The sequence below is a fragment of the Hyperoodon ampullatus genome (genome assembly GCF_949752795.1).
Source record: "Hyperoodon ampullatus genome assembly, chromosome: 4".
In the NCBI taxonomy this organism is placed as follows: domain Eukaryota; kingdom Metazoa; phylum Chordata; class Mammalia; order Artiodactyla; family Ziphiidae; genus Hyperoodon; species Hyperoodon ampullatus.
Genome location: NC_136917.1, coordinates 33,826,090 through 33,846,591, shown reverse-complemented (window position 1 = coordinate 33,846,591; position 20,502 = coordinate 33,826,090). Strand labels below are relative to the sequence as shown.

At 57.4% G+C, this 20,502-nt stretch overlaps 1 protein-coding gene across 2 annotated transcripts in view; it reads right to left on the bottom strand.

Moving 5' to 3' along the window:
* Window positions 1-5,575: 5,575 nt before the first annotated feature.
* ADGRL1 (adhesion G protein-coupled receptor L1) overlaps window positions 5,576-20,502 on the bottom strand; it is a gene marked incomplete at its 5' end in the record, with an annotated part of 29,051 nt that continues 14,124 nt past the window's right edge. For both annotated transcript variants that reach the window (XM_079703109.1, XM_079703108.1), the window contains 19 exons: window positions 5,576-8,234; window positions 8,717-8,734; window positions 8,873-9,001; window positions 9,095-9,191; window positions 9,378-9,506; window positions 10,797-10,965; window positions 11,626-11,717; window positions 12,114-12,180; window positions 12,387-12,607; window positions 12,701-12,910; window positions 13,349-13,519; window positions 13,796-14,010; window positions 14,550-14,672; window positions 14,855-15,038; window positions 15,201-15,239; window positions 15,571-15,756; window positions 16,042-16,145; window positions 16,913-17,227; window positions 18,078-18,878. In XM_079703109.1, the coding sequence (XP_079559235.1) occupies window positions 7,492-8,234; window positions 8,717-8,734; window positions 8,873-9,001; window positions 9,095-9,191; window positions 9,378-9,506; window positions 10,797-10,965; window positions 11,626-11,717; window positions 12,114-12,180; window positions 12,387-12,607; window positions 12,701-12,910; window positions 13,349-13,519; window positions 13,796-14,010; window positions 14,550-14,672; window positions 14,855-15,038; window positions 15,201-15,239; window positions 15,571-15,756; window positions 16,042-16,145; window positions 16,913-17,227; window positions 18,078-18,878 (4,013 nt within the window). In that variant the 3' untranslated portion in view covers window positions 5,576-7,491. The remainder of the gene's footprint in view (window positions 8,235-8,716; window positions 8,735-8,872; window positions 9,002-9,094; window positions 9,192-9,377; window positions 9,507-10,796; window positions 10,966-11,625; window positions 11,718-12,113; window positions 12,181-12,386; window positions 12,608-12,700; window positions 12,911-13,348; window positions 13,520-13,795; window positions 14,011-14,549; window positions 14,673-14,854; window positions 15,039-15,200; window positions 15,240-15,570; window positions 15,757-16,041; window positions 16,146-16,912; window positions 17,228-18,077; window positions 18,879-20,502) is intronic.

Here is a 20,502-nt window from a genome sequence, read left to right as displayed (position 1 = left end):
TCAGTTGTGAGAAGCTGGGATCACTTGGACAGAGGCAAAGGTTGATGGAAGACAGTGGGGCAGGACAGACAGAAAAGAGTAGTGCTTGCAAGGGTTTTGGTCAAGGTGAGTCCCAGTGAAGTAAGAAGGGATATAAATGGGGGAGGGTCCTGTCATCACAGCTCATTGCCATGACTGAGATGTTTGAAAGGGTAAGAGAGAAGCAGAATAAGCCTGAGGATATTGTAGGGATAAAGGAGGAGCCTCAGCCTGGCACCCCTAGGCCTTCCCAAGAGTTCACGGGAGAGAGGAGGTTTTCCTAACGGCAGAGGCTCCAATGCTTTCAAGCCTTTGGGGATCTGAAGCGAATCCTCTGTTGCTCTGCATTAAGACCTTCCCTCTGGCTTAACTCACGTGAGTCCACTCTGGACAGTTCTAACATACTAGCTACATAGGGACCATCAGGGTGTGGCATGATTAATGGGCATCTCTGATGTGGGGAGCCAGATAGTCATCTTCCCTTAGTGAATGCCGAGTGGGGTTGGTGGGCAGCGATGGGGCCTGGGCAACTGCGGCTGGGTGCACACAGGCCTCAATGCAGCCCCTGGGACAGGAAGACCAAGATGGAGGCCTGGTCCATCTTTCTCTTACTAGCTGAGTGAACACGGGTATGTTCTTGAACCTTTCTGGGCTTCAGCTTCTGCAGTTGTATATTGGAGCTAACTAAAACTTGCCTCACTGGGTGGTTGAAAGGATTAAACTGGACAGCATATGTAAAGCATCTACAGGGTGTGGGCACTTTGAACTGCATAGTAATCTTATTTTTTTGAGTAAGTCATTTAATCACCCTAACTTCAGTTTCCTCATCTGATATAGGGGGATAATAATATATATCTTGTGATAATTAAATAAGATGAAATGTAGGAAAGAGCTGTGAAATGAATATCAACATAAATGTTATTGTTCCTGGGCACATGTTAATGGTTGCCCCAAGTGTGTACAGGTGCCACTAACAACTGCTGAGGGTCACAGGTTGTCCCGCACAGCAGGTTTCACCGTGTGTGTAGAGGAGTCGGATGTGTACAGTGCCGGGAAAGTAAAGGACAAAAAGGTGGAAGAACTGGCTGTGTTGTAGAATCTCATCTTATGCTAGGATTAAATTTCAAGGTCAGAGCATGAGGTCAAAATCATAAATAATTAAGTTTACGCTTAAAGCTCCTGAATTTGCTCACAGAGCATCTCTCAGTAAGTCCAGTAGAACCAGTTCCTCTTCAGCATAGGGTAGGGTTGGGCACCAGCTAAATTGCTGAACTTAGATTTCCGGGCCATGCTGAAGTAAACAGCAGCATCGCACAGTGAGAGGCGCCTGGGAACTGAGAGCAGCTGCGGGAATGGTCTTAACTCTCCTCTCAGGCCTACTCTGGGTCCTGTGCTCCATTCAGCTGTGTGTCCTTTCACAGATATTTATTGAGCACCTAGTGTGTGCCAGACACTGTGCTAAACAGTAGGGAACAGCAGTGAAAAAACAGACCATTGTACGTTATTTTCTGGTTGGGGGAGGCAGACAATAAACAAGCAAAAAAGACAGTTTGTGAGATGGGAGCACTATGGGAGACAAAGCAAGACAGGGGTTAGGAAGTTCTGGAGTGGCCAATTGCAATTTAAATGGAGTAGCCTGGGAAGGCCTGCTGGGAAGCTCTTATTTTCATAAGCCCTGCAGGGAGAATAGGTGAACCCTAGGAACAACCAGTGTAAAGGCCCTGAGGCAGGCAGGAAGGTGCCTGCATGTTTGTGGACAGTGAGCCACCCCAGTGTGGCTGGAGTGGAGGGAAGGAGGAGAGCCGTAGGGATGAGATCTGTCGCTGTAGGGCCTTGTGGGCCATTGTGCTGACGTTAGTTTCGTCTGGGTGAGAGAGGAGGCCTTTGGAGAGTTTTGAGCAGAGGAGGGACAAAAATATGCTTACTGAGATCATTCTGTTTTGTGTGTTGAGAAAAGCCTGAAGAGGGACAAGGGAGCTAGTTAGGGGACTGTTACAGTGGTCCTGGTGAGAGACAGTGGTGGCTTGAACCAAAGTAGTGAGAACTAGTTAATTCTGGATATTTCAAAGTCAGAGGCACTGCATCTACTGTCAGATTAGATATGGGGTATGAAACAATGAGTGAGTTCAAGGGAGGCTCCAACGGTCTTATCTTGAGTCTCAGGATGGACTTGCCATTAATCAAGGTGGGGAAGCCCATGGGAGGAACTGGAACAGTGGTGTGTGTATACATGTGCGTGGAACTGGGTTTAAGTTTGAGATCCTACCGGACACCCAGGGGGAGATGTGGAGTGGGTAGTTGGATGTAAATGAATCTGGATCTCAAGATGGAAGTTCAGGCTGGAGCTCTACATTTGGAAGTCATCAGCATAATAGATGGTACAGCTGGCACTTGAAAAATGCAGGGGTTAGGGGTGCTGACCCCTGGGCAATCAAAAATCTATGTATAACTTTTTTTTTTGGCTACACTGTGACATGCGGGGATCTTAGTTCCCAGACCCTGTACCCCCTGCAGTGAAAGCATGGATTCTTAACCACTTGGACCACCAGTGAAGTCCCTCCATGTATAACTTTTTTTTTTTTTTTTTTTTTTTTTTTTTGCTGTACGCGGGCCTCTCACTGCTGTGGCCTCTCCCGTTGCGGAGCACAGGCTCCGGACACACAGGCTCCGCGGCCATGGCTCGCGGGCCCAGCCGCTCCGCGGCATGTGGGATCTTCCGGGATCGGGGCACGAACCCGTGTCCCCTGCATCGGCAGGCGGACTCTCAACCACTGCGCCACCAGGGAAGCCCCATGTATAACTTTTGACTCCCCCCAAACTTAACTACTAATAGCCTACTGTTGAGTGGAAGCCTTAACCACATCATAAACAGTCAATTAACACATATTTTGTGTATGTATTATATGCTGTCTTCTTACATGAAAGTAAGCAATAGAAAAGAAAGTGTTATTAAGAAAACCGTAAGGAAGAGAAAATACATTTACAATACGGTACTGTATTTATCAATACCGAAAGCGTACATCATCTATTTACAAGATGAATCATCTGTCAGTACCTACATCAATATTGTCTTATAAAAAATACTGTAGATATTACACATATTACTAACACTAGGCATCAAAAATGAAAAGAAAATGTGAAAAAGAAATTCATTTTTATTTACAGGTATAATGATTCATGCACTGATAATGAAGAAGCAGCAATATGATTGCTTTATGGTAGCCTAGTGCAGTCGATGGGGCTGTGTACGGTTTGTCAGTGTGTGCATAAGTTTTGATTAACTTTTTATAATAGATATGTGTGCATTTTATGGTAGTAAATGATAAAATAGACTAGTATCTACATATATTCTGTGCATTCATGACTTGCATCTTAATTTTTTTGGTATTTCTAGGTTACATAGTTCATTTGCGAGTTTTTTCCAATTGTCGCAAATCTCCAAGAATTTTTCCAATATACTTATTGAAAAAAATCCTCATCTAAGTGGACCTGTGTGATTCAAACCTGTGTTGCTCAAGGGTCAACTGTATTTAAAAACCATTTAATGGGATGAGATCTTCCAGGGAGTGAGTGTAGGTTAAGGTCCAAGGCTGAGCCCTTGGGCTCGCCAACATTAAGAGGTCAGGAGATGAGAAGGAACCAGTGTGGAGACTGGGAAGGAGTAGCTGGGGAGTGGGGAGGAGGAATGGCTGAGTGTGGCATCCTGGACGCCAGTGTTGAGGGCAGAGGGGCATGGAGAGAGGTGCTTGCACTGCTTGGTCATTCCTCTCTCTCTGAGCACTGTGAGAATGTGAAATACACATGATGTAATTCCACTGTGCTGTCATGATCAAAAATGCACCATTCCAGTAACGTGTGGGAGTCTAGAAATAGCAGCTGGAATCAGACAGGCACAGCATACAGTTCCTGTGCTATGCTCTAACATAGCCTGTGGACGGAAGTCCAGGCTGAGAAGGGCTTGAGGCGCAACATGGCACAGTGGCCTGGCCCACAGAGACTTGGATGTGCGTCCAGGTGCTATAAGCCTCAGTTTCCCCATCTGTAAAATGGAGCTCGAAAAACCTCCGCCTAGAGCATTTATGAGGATTCAGAGAGAAACTGCACCTGCATTGCCTAGCAGGCCCTTGAACCTACCAAGTTCTATAAACATTAATGATTCCGTGACTCACCAGTCCTCTGCTGTGCGTTCTAAATGCGGCAGTGCAGGTTCCTCACTCGGTCACAGCCTCATGGGGATGCTCCGTGCAGATCCACTCACCTGTTTCTTGCCTCCCCCCGCAAATGAGTCACGCCACTCTTGTCATTCCAAGAAATCTTAATTTCTTTATTGTTTGATTTTTTTTTGACTCAACAATTTTTTAAACTTTTTTTTTCTGAAACGTTCTTGTTATGAGCCTTTTGTTTTGTTCTCGTTAAATGCACTCGACCCAAAATTGGTTTGGCATATCGAAAAGGAGACCAAGGAGGGACTGGGGGCATGGGAGGAGGCCCAAATGGACAGAGAGAAATTGAGGGTAAGAGAAGGGGAACACAGAGACAGTGAGAAAGACACAGGGAAAGAGGTGGAGACACAGAGAAAAAGGCAAGGAAAACCAAAACCAAAGCCAAAAAACCCCCACCAAACCCAGAGAAAAGTAACAAGATTTGAAAGCAAATGAATTCAGGAGCCCAAGAAAGGGAGTAGGAGAGGAAACCAAGAGCCTGCCTTCTTTACACCGTCCCAGCTGGGGTGGGGGCATCAAGGCACCAGGTCTGGTTGGGGTGGGGGGACACCTGGGCTCTCGGGGTAGCTTTACGCTGGACTGCAGTGGTTTCCAGCCCTACCAGGGGGCCCTGCCACACAACTCTGAGGCCTGGGAATCCACCTTGGTGATTCTGGCTGGAATGGGAACCAAGGGACCCGCTGTACCCTCTCTCTCCCCTTGACTGTCGGAGTCTGGAGAGACAAAAGGAGGACTGGGCAGGGGAGAGGACGCAGGACTCCTTGCTTGCCCCCCAGTCCCCCTGGGAACTCCCCCACCCCACCCTCTCTTCCAGACCTCTTTGCTGGTCAGAGGCATTCTCTGACTCTAGCTGGGCTGATGCCTGGGCCGGGCCCACTCTTCCATCTACCCTTGTCTCCCACCATCTCTTCACAGGTCTCTAGCCACCCCTCCCCAAAGAGGAGTTCCTGGCCTAGCGAAGCCAAGGAAAGCCACGGAGCTGTCTCCTGCCCTCCTCACAGAGCCATCCGTGCAAGGCCGTTCCTATCCTTACTTCACCTGCCCGTCCAGACTCACCCATGGTCTGGTGAAATGGGTTAAAACTCCCTACCAGAAAACAGATGAGACCCACCTTTACCTTCTCCCCACACCTGTCCCCCCATGTGGGACAAACCACCATCTTTGGGTCTGTCCCCTTCTCCCCTAACTGATGGGGACAAGCCAGCCCTAGCTCCTCAGGAGAAGGGAGGGGCTTTCTAGCAGCAAAAAGTGTCCCTCCAGCCACCTATCTGTCCCTTTCCCCCAGTTCCTCCCTGGAGTTCCTCCCCCTTAACCCAAAGTTCATGGCAGCAGCAGGCTGAGACCCGAAGATGTTTGAAAACTCATGGCACTTGTGAGAAAAGAGGGAGGGACAAAAGAGATGAGGGGTCAGAGCAGAGGTGGAGGGCCACCCCTGGGGAAATGGCAAATGACAGGGCTGGGCTAGTATGGCAGTGGGACTGTGCTACCCCCAAGAGTTGGGGGGGGGGAGTGTTGCTGGGAAGGACAGGGTGACAGACTGGAGAGGGGACCGGGAGAGGTACTCAGGAGACATCCCAAGCCTGGAGCTTCCAGCATCTGCAGGTTTGGGGTTGAGCCCTCTGAACATGGGTGTCCTGACCCCAGCCAGACCCTGGTACCTGGCTTTGCCTCCCCTGCGGGGGTGTGTTGGGTAGGGAAGGCAATCTCTCACCTCTGGCCTCCCCACCCCATGAAGGAGAACCGCCTCACCGCCTCCAGCCCTCCCTCCTCAGTCATCTGTCAAACCCTGCTGCCCTCATTTTCCTTCCCCTCTCAACCTCTCTAGGCGGGAAATCAGCCCCTTCCTCCCAGGCCGAGTCCCAGAAGCAATGTACAAGAAGGAGGAACTCCCAAGGGACAGTGCAGCCACCTTGGCAAAAGCATCTTTGGGTGTGAGGGTGCCTCCCGTGGGCCAGTGGGGAGGGGACGGGGAGACAGGCCCCAAGTCCTGGGGCAGGCAGTGAGGTACACGCCCCAGGAGGGCTGACTGATGCCAGGGAGAGGCGGATCAGGGAAGGAGGCAACAGAAACAGGTGCCGGGTGCCGGAAAGGAAACGGGTTCTTTGTTTCGATGTTGCTTCTAGATTTTGTTTTCTGTCTCTGGATTGTAAAAAGCTGCTCTGGCGGCCCGCCCACCCGGCTGGGGATGCGCACGTACACAGAGAAGTCCTGGCTGCCAGGGCCCGGCGGCGCAGCTCTGCTCCGGAGAAATCCCGGGCTGGCCGGGCCGCAGGCTCCTGGTGGCTTCAAGTGATGAGATTTTCTTTCTTTTTTTGTCTTTTTTTTTTTTTTCTTCCTTTTCCATTTCATTGAAATATTTACAGCAATGGGGACGGAGGAAGAGGAGAGAGGGAAGGGGTAAGAGGGCCCCCTAGGGAAAGATCCAAGCCCAGGACCCACTCCCCAGGGAGATCCAGACCCAAAATCTGCTCCCCAGATAGCCAAGCCCACAGGACTGGGAACTGCTCAAATATGGCCACCCCTGTGGGCTGGGGGCCCTGCGGGGAGTTGTGCTTCATCAGGAGTCGCCCCAAGGGAGGGGGTCATTGGGTGCACTCAAGGAGGGCTGAGGGGGCAGGCTTGCTGGGAAGGCTGGGACGAAGAGCAGAGAGAAGGAGCTTCGGAGAAAGTTCCACCTTTAAACCACCAGCCACAACCGCCCATTCCTCTTGCCCCGGGGCTTTCTCCCCGGCCAGAGGCCCCAGTCTCCGTGGAGCAGGGAACTGTAGTGCAGAGGAACCTGTCCATCTGTCCTGTCCCCACTGCTCCATCCCGGTGCAGCTGGCAGCACTCTGGCTGCAGAGAGAGGTGCAGCTGATGGGTTCCATCCAGCAGGGCCTTCGACCCAGGGAAGCCAGAGCCCTCACTTCCCTTCGGGGAGTAGGATGAGTAGGGGGTGGGAGGGGGAAGTCAAGAGTGGGCTGCACCCTTCCAATTTCTCCTTCCTCACTCCCCTGGGGACCTCCTGGTTCCTCACTGCACTTGCCCCAAATTGAGCTGGTGCACACGGCTGGTGGGAAACCCTGTCTGTGAACCCTGTACCTTGGGCCCCCAGAGCAGAGCCCCCGAGGGGCCTGGAGGGCCCATGGCCAAGGGGCACATGGAGAGAGTGGCCCAACAGCCAGTCTCCATCAGCCTCCCTCTCCCACCAGAGCCCTACCCAGGGTTCAGTCCCCGGCCTGGGACACCAGCCCCTGGTCCGTGAGGTCCCTCAGAGACTGGTAACCAGTTGCATCTGCCCATCCCCATCGGGCCCTGGCCCCTCGAGGCCTGGGGCCGCCAGGTAGCCCTCGTGGCTGGGCCGCCGCACCTGGTAGTAGCCCTGCAGGGGGTTCCGGGCCACCAGGGCCGGCGGGCGCGAGGTGTAGTAGATTTCGGGGGGGCCAGGGGGTGCAGGTGGGGGTGGGGGCAGAGCCTCACTGGGCCCCTCGGGGCTGCTGTCCGGGTAGGAGGGCGAGTCCCGCAGGTTGGCCCCGCTGGCGTAGAGGGAGTCCCGGCCCGGAGGGGAGGAGAGGGGCCGGCTGGTGGCCCCATCCTCCGCTGTGCAGCTCTCCGACTCGTCCAGATCGCTCTGGTACAGCACCGACTGGGCCCGGGGCAGCAGCAGTGGCTCCTCCAGGGCCTTGTAGAGAAGTTCGATCTCTGCCCGGTCAGCAACCCCGGGCCCGCCTGCCTCTTCCTCGCCACTGCCCCCTGGCACTGGCGGCACGGGGGGCTCAGGCGGTGGAGGGCCCCTGGCTCCGCTGCCACCACCCCGAAGGTTGTTGTGCACCAGCTCTGAGATGATCATCTTCTCGAAGGCAGCAGCGTCGGCCAGGTTCCGGCCTCGAGGTGGCTCAGGGGCCCCATCCCCTGGAGGGAAATCCCCACTTCGCAAGGAGTAACTGTTGTTGAAGTTGCCGTTGAGGGGCAGCGTGTCCATGCCGCAGGCTTCTCGGCCTCCCAAGGGGTGCTCTGCAGGCAGAAGGGAGCTGCTCAGAAGGAGAGCCGGGCAGTGAGAGGGGCGCAGGCCATGTGGAGGGGGGTGCCTGCTTTCACCTGGCTTTCCCTGGGTTCACCCCTGCCCCTGGGGACAGGGGTCTTGTATTCCCTCTCTTCCTCACTGGCAGTGAGGACACCAGCTCAGCAGAAGACTAGTGGAGGTACGTGTGGGGACCAGTTCCCTCAGGGTCCCCTCCCAGCTGGGGGCTTAGAGTCTCAGCAGTATGAGATCTGGGTGACCAGGTCCCTTTCCAACGCTCTGACCCCCCCATCACTTTCATTCCCCACCTAACGCAACACCCTCCAGCCAGCTGCCAAGCCAGAGATTGTCTGTGTGTGTGTGCGTGTGTGGGGGGGCACTCGAGTTCTTCTCTCTAAGTTAGGCCATTTGAGGAGGCCACTGTCACGTTCCCCTCCCGGCCTTGGAAATGTTACCAGGAAACAGTCACACTTACTGGGTTCCCGGTAGCTCCCTGCAGGCGCCGGCCAGGAGGGAAAAGAGAGAAGGAGAGAGCGAGCTCAGGATGCCAAGTCTCGGCTCCAGTTCAGGAGGCACAAGGATGCCACCTGACCTGGGCTGTCACCCTCTCCTGGCACCAGAGTGCTCTCACCTGGGGAGTTGAAGACGGCGGGTGAGGAAGGATTGAAGCCCACCGACTCGGCGATGAGAGTGTTGTAGGGGCTGGTGCCCCCACGGGGCTGCAGCACAGGGTTGGTCAGCAGATGGTTCCCCATGGTACCTGCCCAGGAGGTCAGAGGTCACAAGGCGGCCAGGAGACCCGGGCTCGGGAACCTTGAGGGACTGAAGCTGGGGGTGAGGGATCCAGTCTCACCTCGGTTCAGGGTGGGTGTGCTGTTGATGTCGCCCGCCATGAAAGAGGATTCCGTCTGTTTCCTCACAGTGTCGTTCCACATCCTCCGGATTCGGCTCTGGGGACACAGCTCAGACGTGAGGGGGCCCTTGGGCCGCCCACCCTCCACGATCTTTCTGAGACCACTTGCCTGATGAGCACCACCAGGGACCTGGGCAGAGGACTGCCCTGCCTCTTGGGCTCTCGGTTCCAACACTCAGCCCCAGGGAGCCCTGCCTGGCGCCCCAGCCCCCGGCCCGGATACCTGGGTCCCCGTGTAGTAGCGGGTGTTGCTCCGCATAGCTGAGGTCTTGAGTGAGCCGTGAGCGCCCCCGGGCGGGGAGCGAATGCAGCAGTAGGAGTGACGCAGGCACTTGCTATACTCCTTATGCACCTGGTGGGGTGAGGAGGACAGGCAGTAGGTGCCCCCGCCTTGGGGGTCCAGCAACCAAGCTCCTGGTGGGCATCAGAAGCCCCACTGTCTCCTGTGTCCCAACAGCCAGCCAAGAAGGCTCTCTTCTCACTCAGGCCCATCCTTCTTTCTCCACCTCCACCAATAATTTCTCATCCGTTCATTCACTCAACAGATCTTTAATGAGCATCCTCTATACGCCAGGCGTGGTTTAGGCCCCGAGGACAGACACAAGTCAGACCCAAGGCCCTACTTCTCAGAGCTGGTATTTTCTAGCAGACAGAGATTGAACACGGGTGAAACATCAGTACGGTATGTAGGGCGTCTGATGGTGTGAGGTGCTGCCGAGAACTATGGCCGGGAGTCAGGCAGTGCTGTCGGTGGGGGTTGGGGGCACGATTCCAAAAAGATCAGGGGAGGCCTCACTAAGGAGACATTTCGGCAAAGACCTAAAAGAAATAAGGCAGTGGGCCCTGTGGATATCGGGAGGGGCAGGGGACAGGCCCTGGGGAGGGTCCATGTCTAGGTGTCTGAGGGAGCAGAAGACAGAACGTGGCTGGAGGGAAGGGAAGAGAAGGGGAAGCCCAGGTTGGACCGTATGGGCCTGGGGGCCTCTGTAAGGATGTCACTGTGTGTCCGATGAGGACCATGGGACAGTTTTGAGCAGAACAGTCAACCTTGCATCCAAGACTTGTGATCACTGCCTCCTTCATCCCCTCCTTAGCCTTACCCACCTCACTGTCCCCTAAGACCAACAACAGTCTGACCGGGTCTCCCCACTGCCTTCAGGATGAATCTACAAACGCCTTGGCTCAGTTTCCCCGGCTTTAGTCTTGAGTCTACTGCCCATACACCCTTCTCCACATTCTTCTGCTTCTGTTATCTCCTTAATTTTTTTTTTAAGATTCAGACTTGAACACACTTTATTTTAAAAATAAATTTCCTATCACCACAAAATTCACAGTTTATCCCACGAATATTAAAGTCGGAAATGTTCTGTCTGGGTGGCAGCCAGAGTCATCTCCCTCCACATGCTTGACTTGTGCCCTACACCCTGGGGAGGGTCCATCAACCATGTCCCTGCCCTGTGCCCTCCCAACTCCCCAAATCTGCCTCGCTTTCTTGTTCCTCTAGGCCCCTGTATCTTGCTCTTTTCCAGAACCCTCTTCACCCCTGCCTAAATCCTCCCTGTGAGCCTGTGCTTCCCTCCAGGCAGACCCAGGTCCCTCCCACTACAGAAGGCAGGCACCTGGTCCCTTCCCTGGACCTCACCTTCTTCTGTAAGGCGCAGTGAAAGACGAAGATGAAGACCCCCTGGAAGGCGTTGAAGGTGGTAAAGAGATAGGCCATGACCACCGACTCCTTATTGATGAAGAGGAGGCCGAAAGCCCAGGTGAGGCCCAGCAGGAAGAGCAGCGCAATGGCCCCCAGGGCCCAGGATCTGGGGAGAGGTGGAGAGGGAACAGGGACATCAAAGTCCCCGCCAGCAGAGATGCCTCCCCCAGAGCCCTGCTGCGTGTCCCTCTTTGAGCGGGCCTGGACACTGCCCTGGTATGAGCAGGCCTGCCCAGTGACACTTTCACCCAAGCTGAGCCTGAGGGGCAGGCAGAGGTCAGGGGTCAGGGTTCTGTGAATGGCCAGTCATTCTCCTGCATCCTTCATCCTTCTGGCCACATTTCCGGACCTTTAAACTATCTTTTGCTGCCTATCTGTCTTTAAGTTGCCTTGAAATGGACTCTTTTTTTTTTTTTGCCGAGTCGCATGGCTGGTGGGATCTTCAGTTCCCCGACCAGGAACTGAACCTGTGCCCTTGGCAGTGAAAGTGCGGAGTCCTAACCACTGGACCGCCAGGGAATTCCCTGCACTCACTTTTTGAACTCAGTCTCACCCTTAACAATTATGTGCCTAAAGCCACAGCTGGATGTGCTAATACCGTGTTTTCTAATACTCATTAAATAGATACATAACGAAAACAGTAAAACACCATCTTTGTCCTTAAGATCACAGTATGTGACACCAGAGGTGAGAACACCACCTTTTAAGAAATGCTGGGAGAGGCCTGGAAAATCCCAGGGCATGGGTGGGGCGAGGGGGTGCTCACTTAATGTTGTCGAGGCGACTGGAGTCGGGCTTGAGCACGGACGAGCTCCGGATCATCTTGTGTAGAGTCACCATGAGGAACACCAGGTTCACCTGGGGGCGGGACAAGGGGCGGGGCTGGGCCAGGGTCCCTCTGCCTCCTAGCGTCAGCTCCCGGCCAAGTCTCAGCCACGAACCCCCTTCTTCAGGGTCCCCCCTGCTGGTGCACCTGCCCCCAGGTGCCTGCCTACTGGTGTAACTGTTAATGTGGCTCCCGGGGTCGGCGGGCAGGGCCCACAGCCTGACACAGAGCAGGGGCTCAAATCACAGCTCCTGGAAGGATGGACCTCAGTGCTGGAGCTCTACAGGCCCACTCTGCTCTCATTTTCTTAGTTGGCTGCTCAGTTCTGATGCTTTTCAAGGGCCTGGGGAGAATGGGGGCCTTGGGGTCAGAGCTAGGCTGGATGAAGGACAGAGACTCAGTCCTGGGGGTGCTGCCTTCCAACTTACCACGATAACAAAGGAGACGGGCCCAATGAAGCTCCAAATGAAATAATTGTCCACTCGGAGCCAGCAGCTGTGAAGAAAGCAGGGCCGGGGTATTGAGAGGTGAGGGGGGCGGGCTCTTCCCTCCCTCTGACTCCAGGAGCCCAGGGACTCTGCTGGCTGCGGCCTCGGGGCTCAGAAGGGAGGCCAGTGCCCTGAGGGTCCTGGCCCAAGGGATGCTGCAGAGCAGGGAGCCAGCAAGGAGGAGAGACTCGGGGGGTGAAGGGGGGCACTCACGCCTTCTCGGTGCCGTAGCTGCGGTAGTCGATGGCGGCTGCGATGCCCACCACCAGGGCTGGGAAGCAGTACCCGCCCAGGTAGTAGTATTTGGTGCGGGAGTACTCGCTCTCAAACACCTCCACCAGCAGCAGATAGAGGTGCACGCCCTCCAGGCACAGCCAGGAGAAGGCAGCCAGGAAGAAGTAGTGCAGCAAGCCAGCGAAGATGGGGCAGGCAATCTAGAGAGCGGGGAACACCAGAGGTGAGGGGCTGCCCCAGCCGGCCGGTGTCGTCTCTCCCCCCATCCTCTCCTGCCTTGGAGTCCTGCTCACCTCATATTGAGTCTTGTCTATCCCAACCAGGAAGAGCAGCTCGGCCAGGAAGAGGTTGATGCACAGGTTCTTGTGGATGGTGTTTCGGTCAGTCTGCAGTCCCCGTAGGAAGCAGAAAGTGGAGATACAGATTGCCAGGCAGACCAGGGAGATGACGATGCCCACCCAGGTGATGACTGACAGCAGTAGCTCGTTGATGCGGCCCTGGTACTGGGGGAAGGAGCAGGGGGTGTACTTAGCGCCTCTGGTCTTGCACGTGGCCAGGGCTCAGCTTAGGTGCCAGCTACGGGCAAGGCCGTGGGCCATGAGCACCACTGGTGCAGCCCACCCGGCCTCCTGCCCCCCTGGCCAACTTGCCGGCCCCCACCCCTCTGCAGGCGGCACGCTCACTTCCTCATGCTCTGGAAGGCTCGTGGAGAGATGACAAAGGTGACACCAACGTGCTTCTCCAGAGTGCCTTGGGAGAAGGTGGGACCGTGACCAAAGAGAACCAGACGTGTGGCCTCGTGCCCCGGGCAAGACTCAGGCCCCCCATGCCCACGAAGCTGGCCTTCCCCGGCACCGCCCATGCAGCACTTTCTATGATGCCATGCAAAGCCGGGCCAGAAAGTGGGCCCGCCCGGAGGAGTGGAGCGCTGGCCAGCTTACGATCTCGCGGTGAGCCATGAGTACGGCAAAGTTGGTGAGGTGGCTGCAGGCACACGTGGTGTGGGTCTTGTTGGACTCCACCAGGCGGCAGCCCTGGGTTGACCAGTAGCCCAGCATGGATCGCTCCGAGTAGTTCCAGAAGGAGCAGTTAGCGTTGAAGTGGTTCTTGGCCTGTTGTGTGGTGGTGACCGCGGGGTCAGATCCGGGGAGTCCCACTCCAGCCCACACACCCAGCCATGGGGATAGCGACAGTGGGAGACAAGTGCCTAGGGCTTTGGGCTCCAGGTGACAGTCTGAGAACTCTGGGGACAAAATGGCCCAAGCTGCTGAGGTGGGGGCTGGTGCCCCAGGGAGGGGTTGTAACTTGCTCTTGGGGTGGGTGAACACACGGTAGGGACCATGGGGGATGCTGGGACCCTCACGGAGGGAGGGGGCACCTCGGCTCACCTCCAGGTGGGCCACAGTGAAGATGACAGGGTCCATGAGGAAAACTCGGCTGGACTCCTTGTTGATGGACGCTGCGATGACCTGGGAGTTCACCACCAGGGAGGCGCCCCCCAGGCCCCCCGCGCCCGCGTCACCTGCCAGCTTCACCGTGGCATTCTCGGTGGACAGGAAGAGGCCCAGGTTGTTGTAGAGGATGAAGACAACTTTGACCACTCCTGGGGAGAACAGGCGCAGCAGGGCGTGTTGTCAGCCCCTGGCTGGTGGGCAGCTCCACCACGCTGGCCGCCAGGACCTCTGAAGCCAGGCAGGCTGCAGCCCAGGCAAGTGGGGCTCTGGGAGCCCTTCTATGGGACCACTGCTCAGTTATAGGCAGTTTCCAACGGCAGGGCAGTGGGCCAGGATACACAGGCTGGGTCCCTGGCCCACCTCTCACTTACTGTGTAACCTTGAGCGAATCCCTAACCTCTCTGGACCTTAATCTCAAATGGCACAATCCTCCCTGAACTATGAGGATGAACTGCTATTGCACAGGAGCGAGCCCTACAAACTGCAAAGTGTCCTTGGTTCTGTGGGGCTTTGAGGCAGGGGGGTCTCCATGAATCCCTGAAATGTTAACACTAGCTTGAATGAAGGACATCTCTGTGTGTTGCCATGGGTCCCAACCTCCTTTCAGATTCTTCAATCCGATAAAAGCTAAGCACTGCCGTCCTCCACGAGAGGAGCAGAGGTGCCGGCACGGGGCTCGGACACTGACCGTTGCGGCTGTTCTGCTTGATGGTGTTGGCGGACAGCTGGATCGAGTTCTCGCTCGGGTACTCCTGGGGGAACACCAGCTCTTGCACTTGACCCTCTGTGTTCAGGACTGTGACCTCGAGGACTGTGGGGACAGGGGACGGCAGGGCACACAAGGTTGGGGGTCTGTCCACAGTCCAGAGGCCCGGGCTGTGGCAAGAGGTCCAAGGTCGAGGGCCAGGGTATCCCCCATGGTCTCCAGGCCGAGTGGGCCCCACTGTTCAAGATTTGCACCCGGACTTGCCCTAGCACGATTGTAGCACTCACCCACATTCGGCTTGGCGGCCAGGAAGCGGGCAGGCTCCCTGACATTGTCGGCCAGCAGGAAGGCGCCCTCCTCTAGGACGTCCAGGAGCATGGTGGCCGTGTGCACCTGCTCGGTGGCATTCATGTCCTTCCAGGACTCAAGAGCCTCTGGCCGCAGCAGGTTGTCCACCGTCTCCACCACGGCCTGCAGCGGGGCGGGGGCAGCTCCGTGATCCCCCACATCCTCCAGTTCCCCGGGCTGGGCTCTGCGCCCTCTGCTCCGAAACTCCCAGCGCCACCTGGGGCCTGCCCAGGAGCGACAAGGGCTGCCCCACCCCCTCGGCCAGCAGGAGCCCTTGAGCCTCACCTTGATGTAGTCCTTACAGGTTCTCTCTCGCTTGTGCATCTGGGGAAAGAGACGGAGGTGCTCTCAGGGCTGGTCTCCCAGCCCCACTCCTCTAACCCCGACACTCACGTCTGGGCCCCAGGGAGCTTGCTACTCTGCCTCTGCCACTGACCTGGGGCTAGGCCATGAGCAAGAGCCATTCCTAAGGGAGCCCACACCCCCAGGACCGTCCAGGGCAGTTCAGGAGGGAGCCCCAGTAGACCTGGGGTCTGTCCTTCCTTCTTCTCTCGTCACCGTGGGTGGCAGCCCAGCTCCACGGTAACAGGCTGGCTATCTCCTAAGTTCCCAGGGCAGTGCCCCCTGCCCTGCTGGCCCTGCCGCCAGGCCCTACCTTGTTGTAGTTCTTGCCAGCTGACTCGCGCTCGATGGGCCGCAGGGCCTGCAGCTGGGCATCCAGGATGTCCAGCAGTTGCTCCATCAGCTTCACAGAGGAGGACACATCACCCGCATAGATGGAGCCCCGGGTGTGGCGGGCCAGCTCGCTGGCAATGTTGGCTGCGTTCTCCCCGCTCTTGATCTGTGTGAGGCGGGAGTGGGATGCCCCGGCTCTGTCAGGGACCGTTTGGCTTCCCTCTTCACGCGCCCAGCCTGCTCAGCCCCTCTCATCCCTCTCTCTGCTGCCCCTTCTCCTTGTCTGCCTTCTCCCTCCCCATCTATCTCTGCTCCCTCTGCAGGCCAGGGAGTGGACCCCTGCTTGTCTCCCCAGTTGTTCCATTGCCCCCACTGTGCCCTGTGCCCGGGCACCCAGGGCCTGCTGTGTGAGCACGTGCGCCTGACTGGGAGGGGCAGCTTCTGCTGGTACCTTCTGGGCCACCTGGTTGACCCAGGGGGAGGTGCAGTTGCTGAGGTCAGGGCCCCGGGGGTTCCAGAGCCCCAGGGCTGGTAGACACTGGAAGGAGGCAATTCCTGTAGGGACAGACACACAGGAACAGAGAAGGGAGCCACAGGGAAGGAGAGAAGGATGGGCCAAAGCAGGGAGAAAGGAGATGACAGAGAGAGGGGGACGAGTGGGTGAGGAGAGAGGTGAGGGGAACATGGAAGACCAGACATGAAGCAGGCCGGACAGTCAAGAGAGGTGTCACTCTGAGGTGACATAAGCCACTCCTTCTTCCCCTAAACCCTCCCTCTTGGCTCCTCTTCCGTCTTTGGGTACCACAGTTGGAACCTTCTAGCAAAGCTCGCCTTGGTAGCGCCCCCCCCACCAAACGAAGCCTCTTCTGACCCTCCCCTTGGGATCCCTAAAGCATGCGGTCCAGCCCCACCCTCTCTGGCACTTCAGCTGCTGTGTCCTGTCACCAGCTGCTCCCAGGCCTGTTCCATTTCAGTCTGAAGCCAGGACTCAAGTTACCTCCCGTGGGCTCCCTGCAGGGTCCACCCACCGCTTTGCACGTGGCGGGTGCTTAGTATTGCAGGAGGGGATGGGGGACGAGGCGTGGGGCACTAACTGAGCTGCTGCTGTGTCCTGGGAGCTCTGCTGGGCTCTGGGGACACAGCTGCAGACATCAGGCGTGACCACTGCATGAAACCCACACTCTGCCAGGGGAGATGGACAGGTAAGTGCATCTATGCTGAGCTGAGTTAGGGGCACGTCCCCTGACCCTTCCCTGGCCAGACCCAGCAGTGGCCATTCCCCAAGCCAGCTGCAGTGGAGGTAACCTTGGCTCTGCACTCACCTCGAGTCCCCTTGGGGCAGGGCCTCTCCACCAGCATGCCCTGCTGGGTGGCTGGCCACTGGACCCGCCGCACCTCTCGAGGTTCACAGAAGAGTTCCGGGGACACGTGCAGATTGGGGGCGGGGGGCCGCCGGGTGCTGGGGGCGGGGGCAGTGGCTGGAGGTAGGTCAGGTCCCAGCTGGTTGATGGCACCCACGGGGTGCGTGGTGAGGGGCGCCCGGCGGAGTGGGGTGGTGGCCGCAGGCGAGGCTGTGCTGGTCAGGGGTGTGGGCCGGGCTGTGGTGGTCGTGCTGAGGGGTGGCGAAGTGGCTGGGCCTGGAAGGGAGAGGGGAGATGAGACGGGGTTACCCCCCTGCTTCAGGCCTACTGAAAGATATCCTGGTCCCCACTAGGTCTGGGAGAGCTCCCCTGGCCCGTCTGCCCACAGAGGTCCCTCGTACCCCTGGGACCACCTGAAGCACTGGAAGGTGGCAAAAATTCACTCATTTGTACTTTGAAGTCTGAGAGAGCAACCACAGAAGACGGGCCAGGAAGGAGGTGTCTGGCGGCTGCTGTACACAGCCACCTCCCATCCTCATTCTACTCTTACTCTGGTCTCTCTGACCTGGCCACGTCCCTTCCCTCTGGGGGCCTCAGCTCCTCCTTTTGGATTAGATGGGACTCCCTGGAGCTGTGGAGCTGCTCAGAGCTGGTTTAGGGCAGCTGAGGGGGCAGAATGAGACTAGAGGGGCCCCCAATCCTGGCCAACATCAGCAGCTCAGCTTTGCTGTTTTACTGATACTGGGCTTCCACCCAAGATTTTGGTTGAAGGGATTCCAGGGCTCAAAATGCACAGGCCTCTAGGAGACATAGTGCAGCTTGGTTAAGAGCCCAGAGTCCTTGGTCCAAATCCTCAAATGAGCAAGCTAATCCCATACTCACTCAGTGCTTGGGTTTCCTCATCTGTAAAACGGGGCAATAATACGCCCTGTCTCCTAGGCTGCGAGGATCAGAGGAGTTAATTGGGTGCTTAGAACAGCCTCTGTCACATTGCCATGTCACACTGCCATTGCCTCCAGGGCTCCCCCGAACCCACCTCCAGGTCCCCTAAGATGTCACAGAGTGCACCCCCCCCCCGACCCTGGGACCTAGGGGGCGTTTGGGAGCGAACTTGAGCTGTCCTCACCAGCACTGGGGTCGGGTGGCCCGAACTCCAGGCTATAGCGCACCACGAAATAGTTGTTCCAGACATACAGCTGGTTGTCACGAGGGTTATAGTCAACGGAAGAGACGAACTGGTAGGGGTTGGGGAAGGCCAGGCTGACGGGTTCCTCGCGGTTGGCGTTGGTGTTGAAGGCGTAGTCCACGCGGTTGCCGGCCGCCTCGCTGTCGTCATCCACGTACACGGAACGCAGCACGTAGAGGACGCCGCACACCATGAAGGCGTTGGACGCCGACCGCTTGTCGTAGCCGGTCTCCCACGTGCCCTCGAAGCGCAGCGTGTAGGGGTTGAGCTGGCTCACCACCAGCCGCCCGTTGTTGCCCTCGGTGGCGTAGATGACCCACAGCCCATTCTCGTCCACGGCCAGGTCGATGTCGGTCTTGCCCCCCCAGCGGTAGGGCGAGGTATCGTGGTAATTGGCCGTGTTGATGACCGTCTCCCCGCTCTTGATGCGCGTGCGCAGGTCGTACTTGACGATGTTGCGCGTGCGCTCCTTGTTGTAGAAGACGGCGCCATCGTAGACCACGAAGCCCGTGCCATCCACACGGTTGGGCAGGCGGTAGGTGGTGGTGTGGCGCGCCGCCACGTAGTCCTCCCATGAGGCGTACTCGGTCAGCGTGTCGGTGCGGTAGGGGATCCAGGGCATGACGTAGATGCGGTCACCCGCCTGCAGTGGGTCCTTGCACCATGCGCCAGACTGGTGCTCCGATTCGTGTGTCGAGGTGGGGTCCAGCACCTTCTGCAGAGTCCCTGGGCACACGAAGACTGGGCCAGGTGGGTGGGCGGGGAGGACATGGGGAGAGGAGCAGGGGCAAGGGAGGGGGAGACAGAGAGGCAAGTTGGTCACGCGGCCAGGGGGATGCCAGGCTGTCCCCTCCTGCTGCTGCAGTCACGGTTGCTTGGTAGGGCTGGTGATGGGAAGGGGGTTTCCGGGCTGGGACCCCTGCCCCGCCCAGCTGCCCCTCTCCCTGGAGATGTCAACCCTGGAGGCCATTAAGAGCAGGGTTAGTGGCGGGAGGTAGTGCCCCTCTTTCCTTCCCTGGCTGCTAGAGACCCCACAGGCTGGGGATAAGGGGTTTGGCAAGAGGCATCCCAGAGAAGATCTCGTGTGTCTTAAGCAGGAGTGGAAAGATTTCCTCACTGCAGCCACTGGTGGCTTTGAGGTTCCAGGGACTCAGGGCCCTGCCCCTTCGCCATCATCTGCGCCCCCTATGGAAGAGCTAGGGTCAAGGGTCCCATCCTTCACCAACCACACCAGGACACAGATTTTTTTTTTAAACTCCATTTTCTTCCTCCTGCAAAAACTGCAAGGTAGAGTGATGTTTCCGTACCCACTGTGGGTGGGTGTCAGGAGCGCACTTCTATTCCAGGGTGGGAGAGGCACCCGAGGTTCCTGATGCAGCCTGTGGCAGCCCCCACCCCCAGTACCCATGAAATCAGTAGCTGAGGAAGGGTATTCGGAAAAGTCCAGCCCCTCCTGAGGGTGCCCAGCCCTGCCCCCAGCCGGCAGGGTCTCTCATGGGGCTTATTCAGCAGCAGACACTGACACTGGTGCACAGGGGTGAGGGGGAGAACTTGGGGAGGGAGAGGACTCCCGGGAGAGCTGGGTGGGGGGGAGGAGAGCTGTGTGGAGGGAAGAGAGACAAGGTGGTGGTGGGGGGGCTCGGCGAGGTCCTGGCTCCAAGGGAGGCACACTGGAGAGCACCTGGGAAGAAAGGGTTAGTGCTGGCGAGGAGAGAGGGGGGTGAGCAGAGAATTCACTCCAAGGCCCAGGCCCGACTGAGGGTCCCTTGGGGGGGCAGTCCCAGGTCCAGCTCAGAAGGGGCAAGGGAGGGAACCAGGTGCTAGGATAAAGACCCAGCCCGCCCCCAGCAGGCCCCCCCACCTCCCCTGCCCTGACCCCGATTTACCTGCAACCATCCCCGGCTCGGGAGGAGGGACCAAGGCAGCGCTGATGTCAGAAAGGTGGGGGGCCCCGCCCCACCCCCCCATTCCCTGAAAAGGAGGAAAACCTCAACTGCATCTCGTTGGCCACCAATAGCCTGCCCACCCTTGCCCGGTCACGTCCCAGCGCCGCCTACTCCTAGCCTCCCCTTACTGACCCGGTGGGGCGTCTGGACTTTCACGGTGTGGCCAGGCTCCCCTCCTCCTCTATAGAGGTGATGTCCCTCCATCCAGAACGGCTGGGGGCCTCCCTCCCACCTCCCTGCTAGCAGAACCCACGGACAGGCCAGGGTGAGAGTTTGTAGTGAATTCTCTGCTCCTGCTTGGTCTGTCACCAAAGCAGCTGGCCCCGAGGGGACAGGGAGGGCTGGGACTTGGTGCCGGCTTGGGGCGTGGGGGCTTGGCCCCAGTGGTTAGAGGGGCTTGGACGCTTCTCATTCCCCCA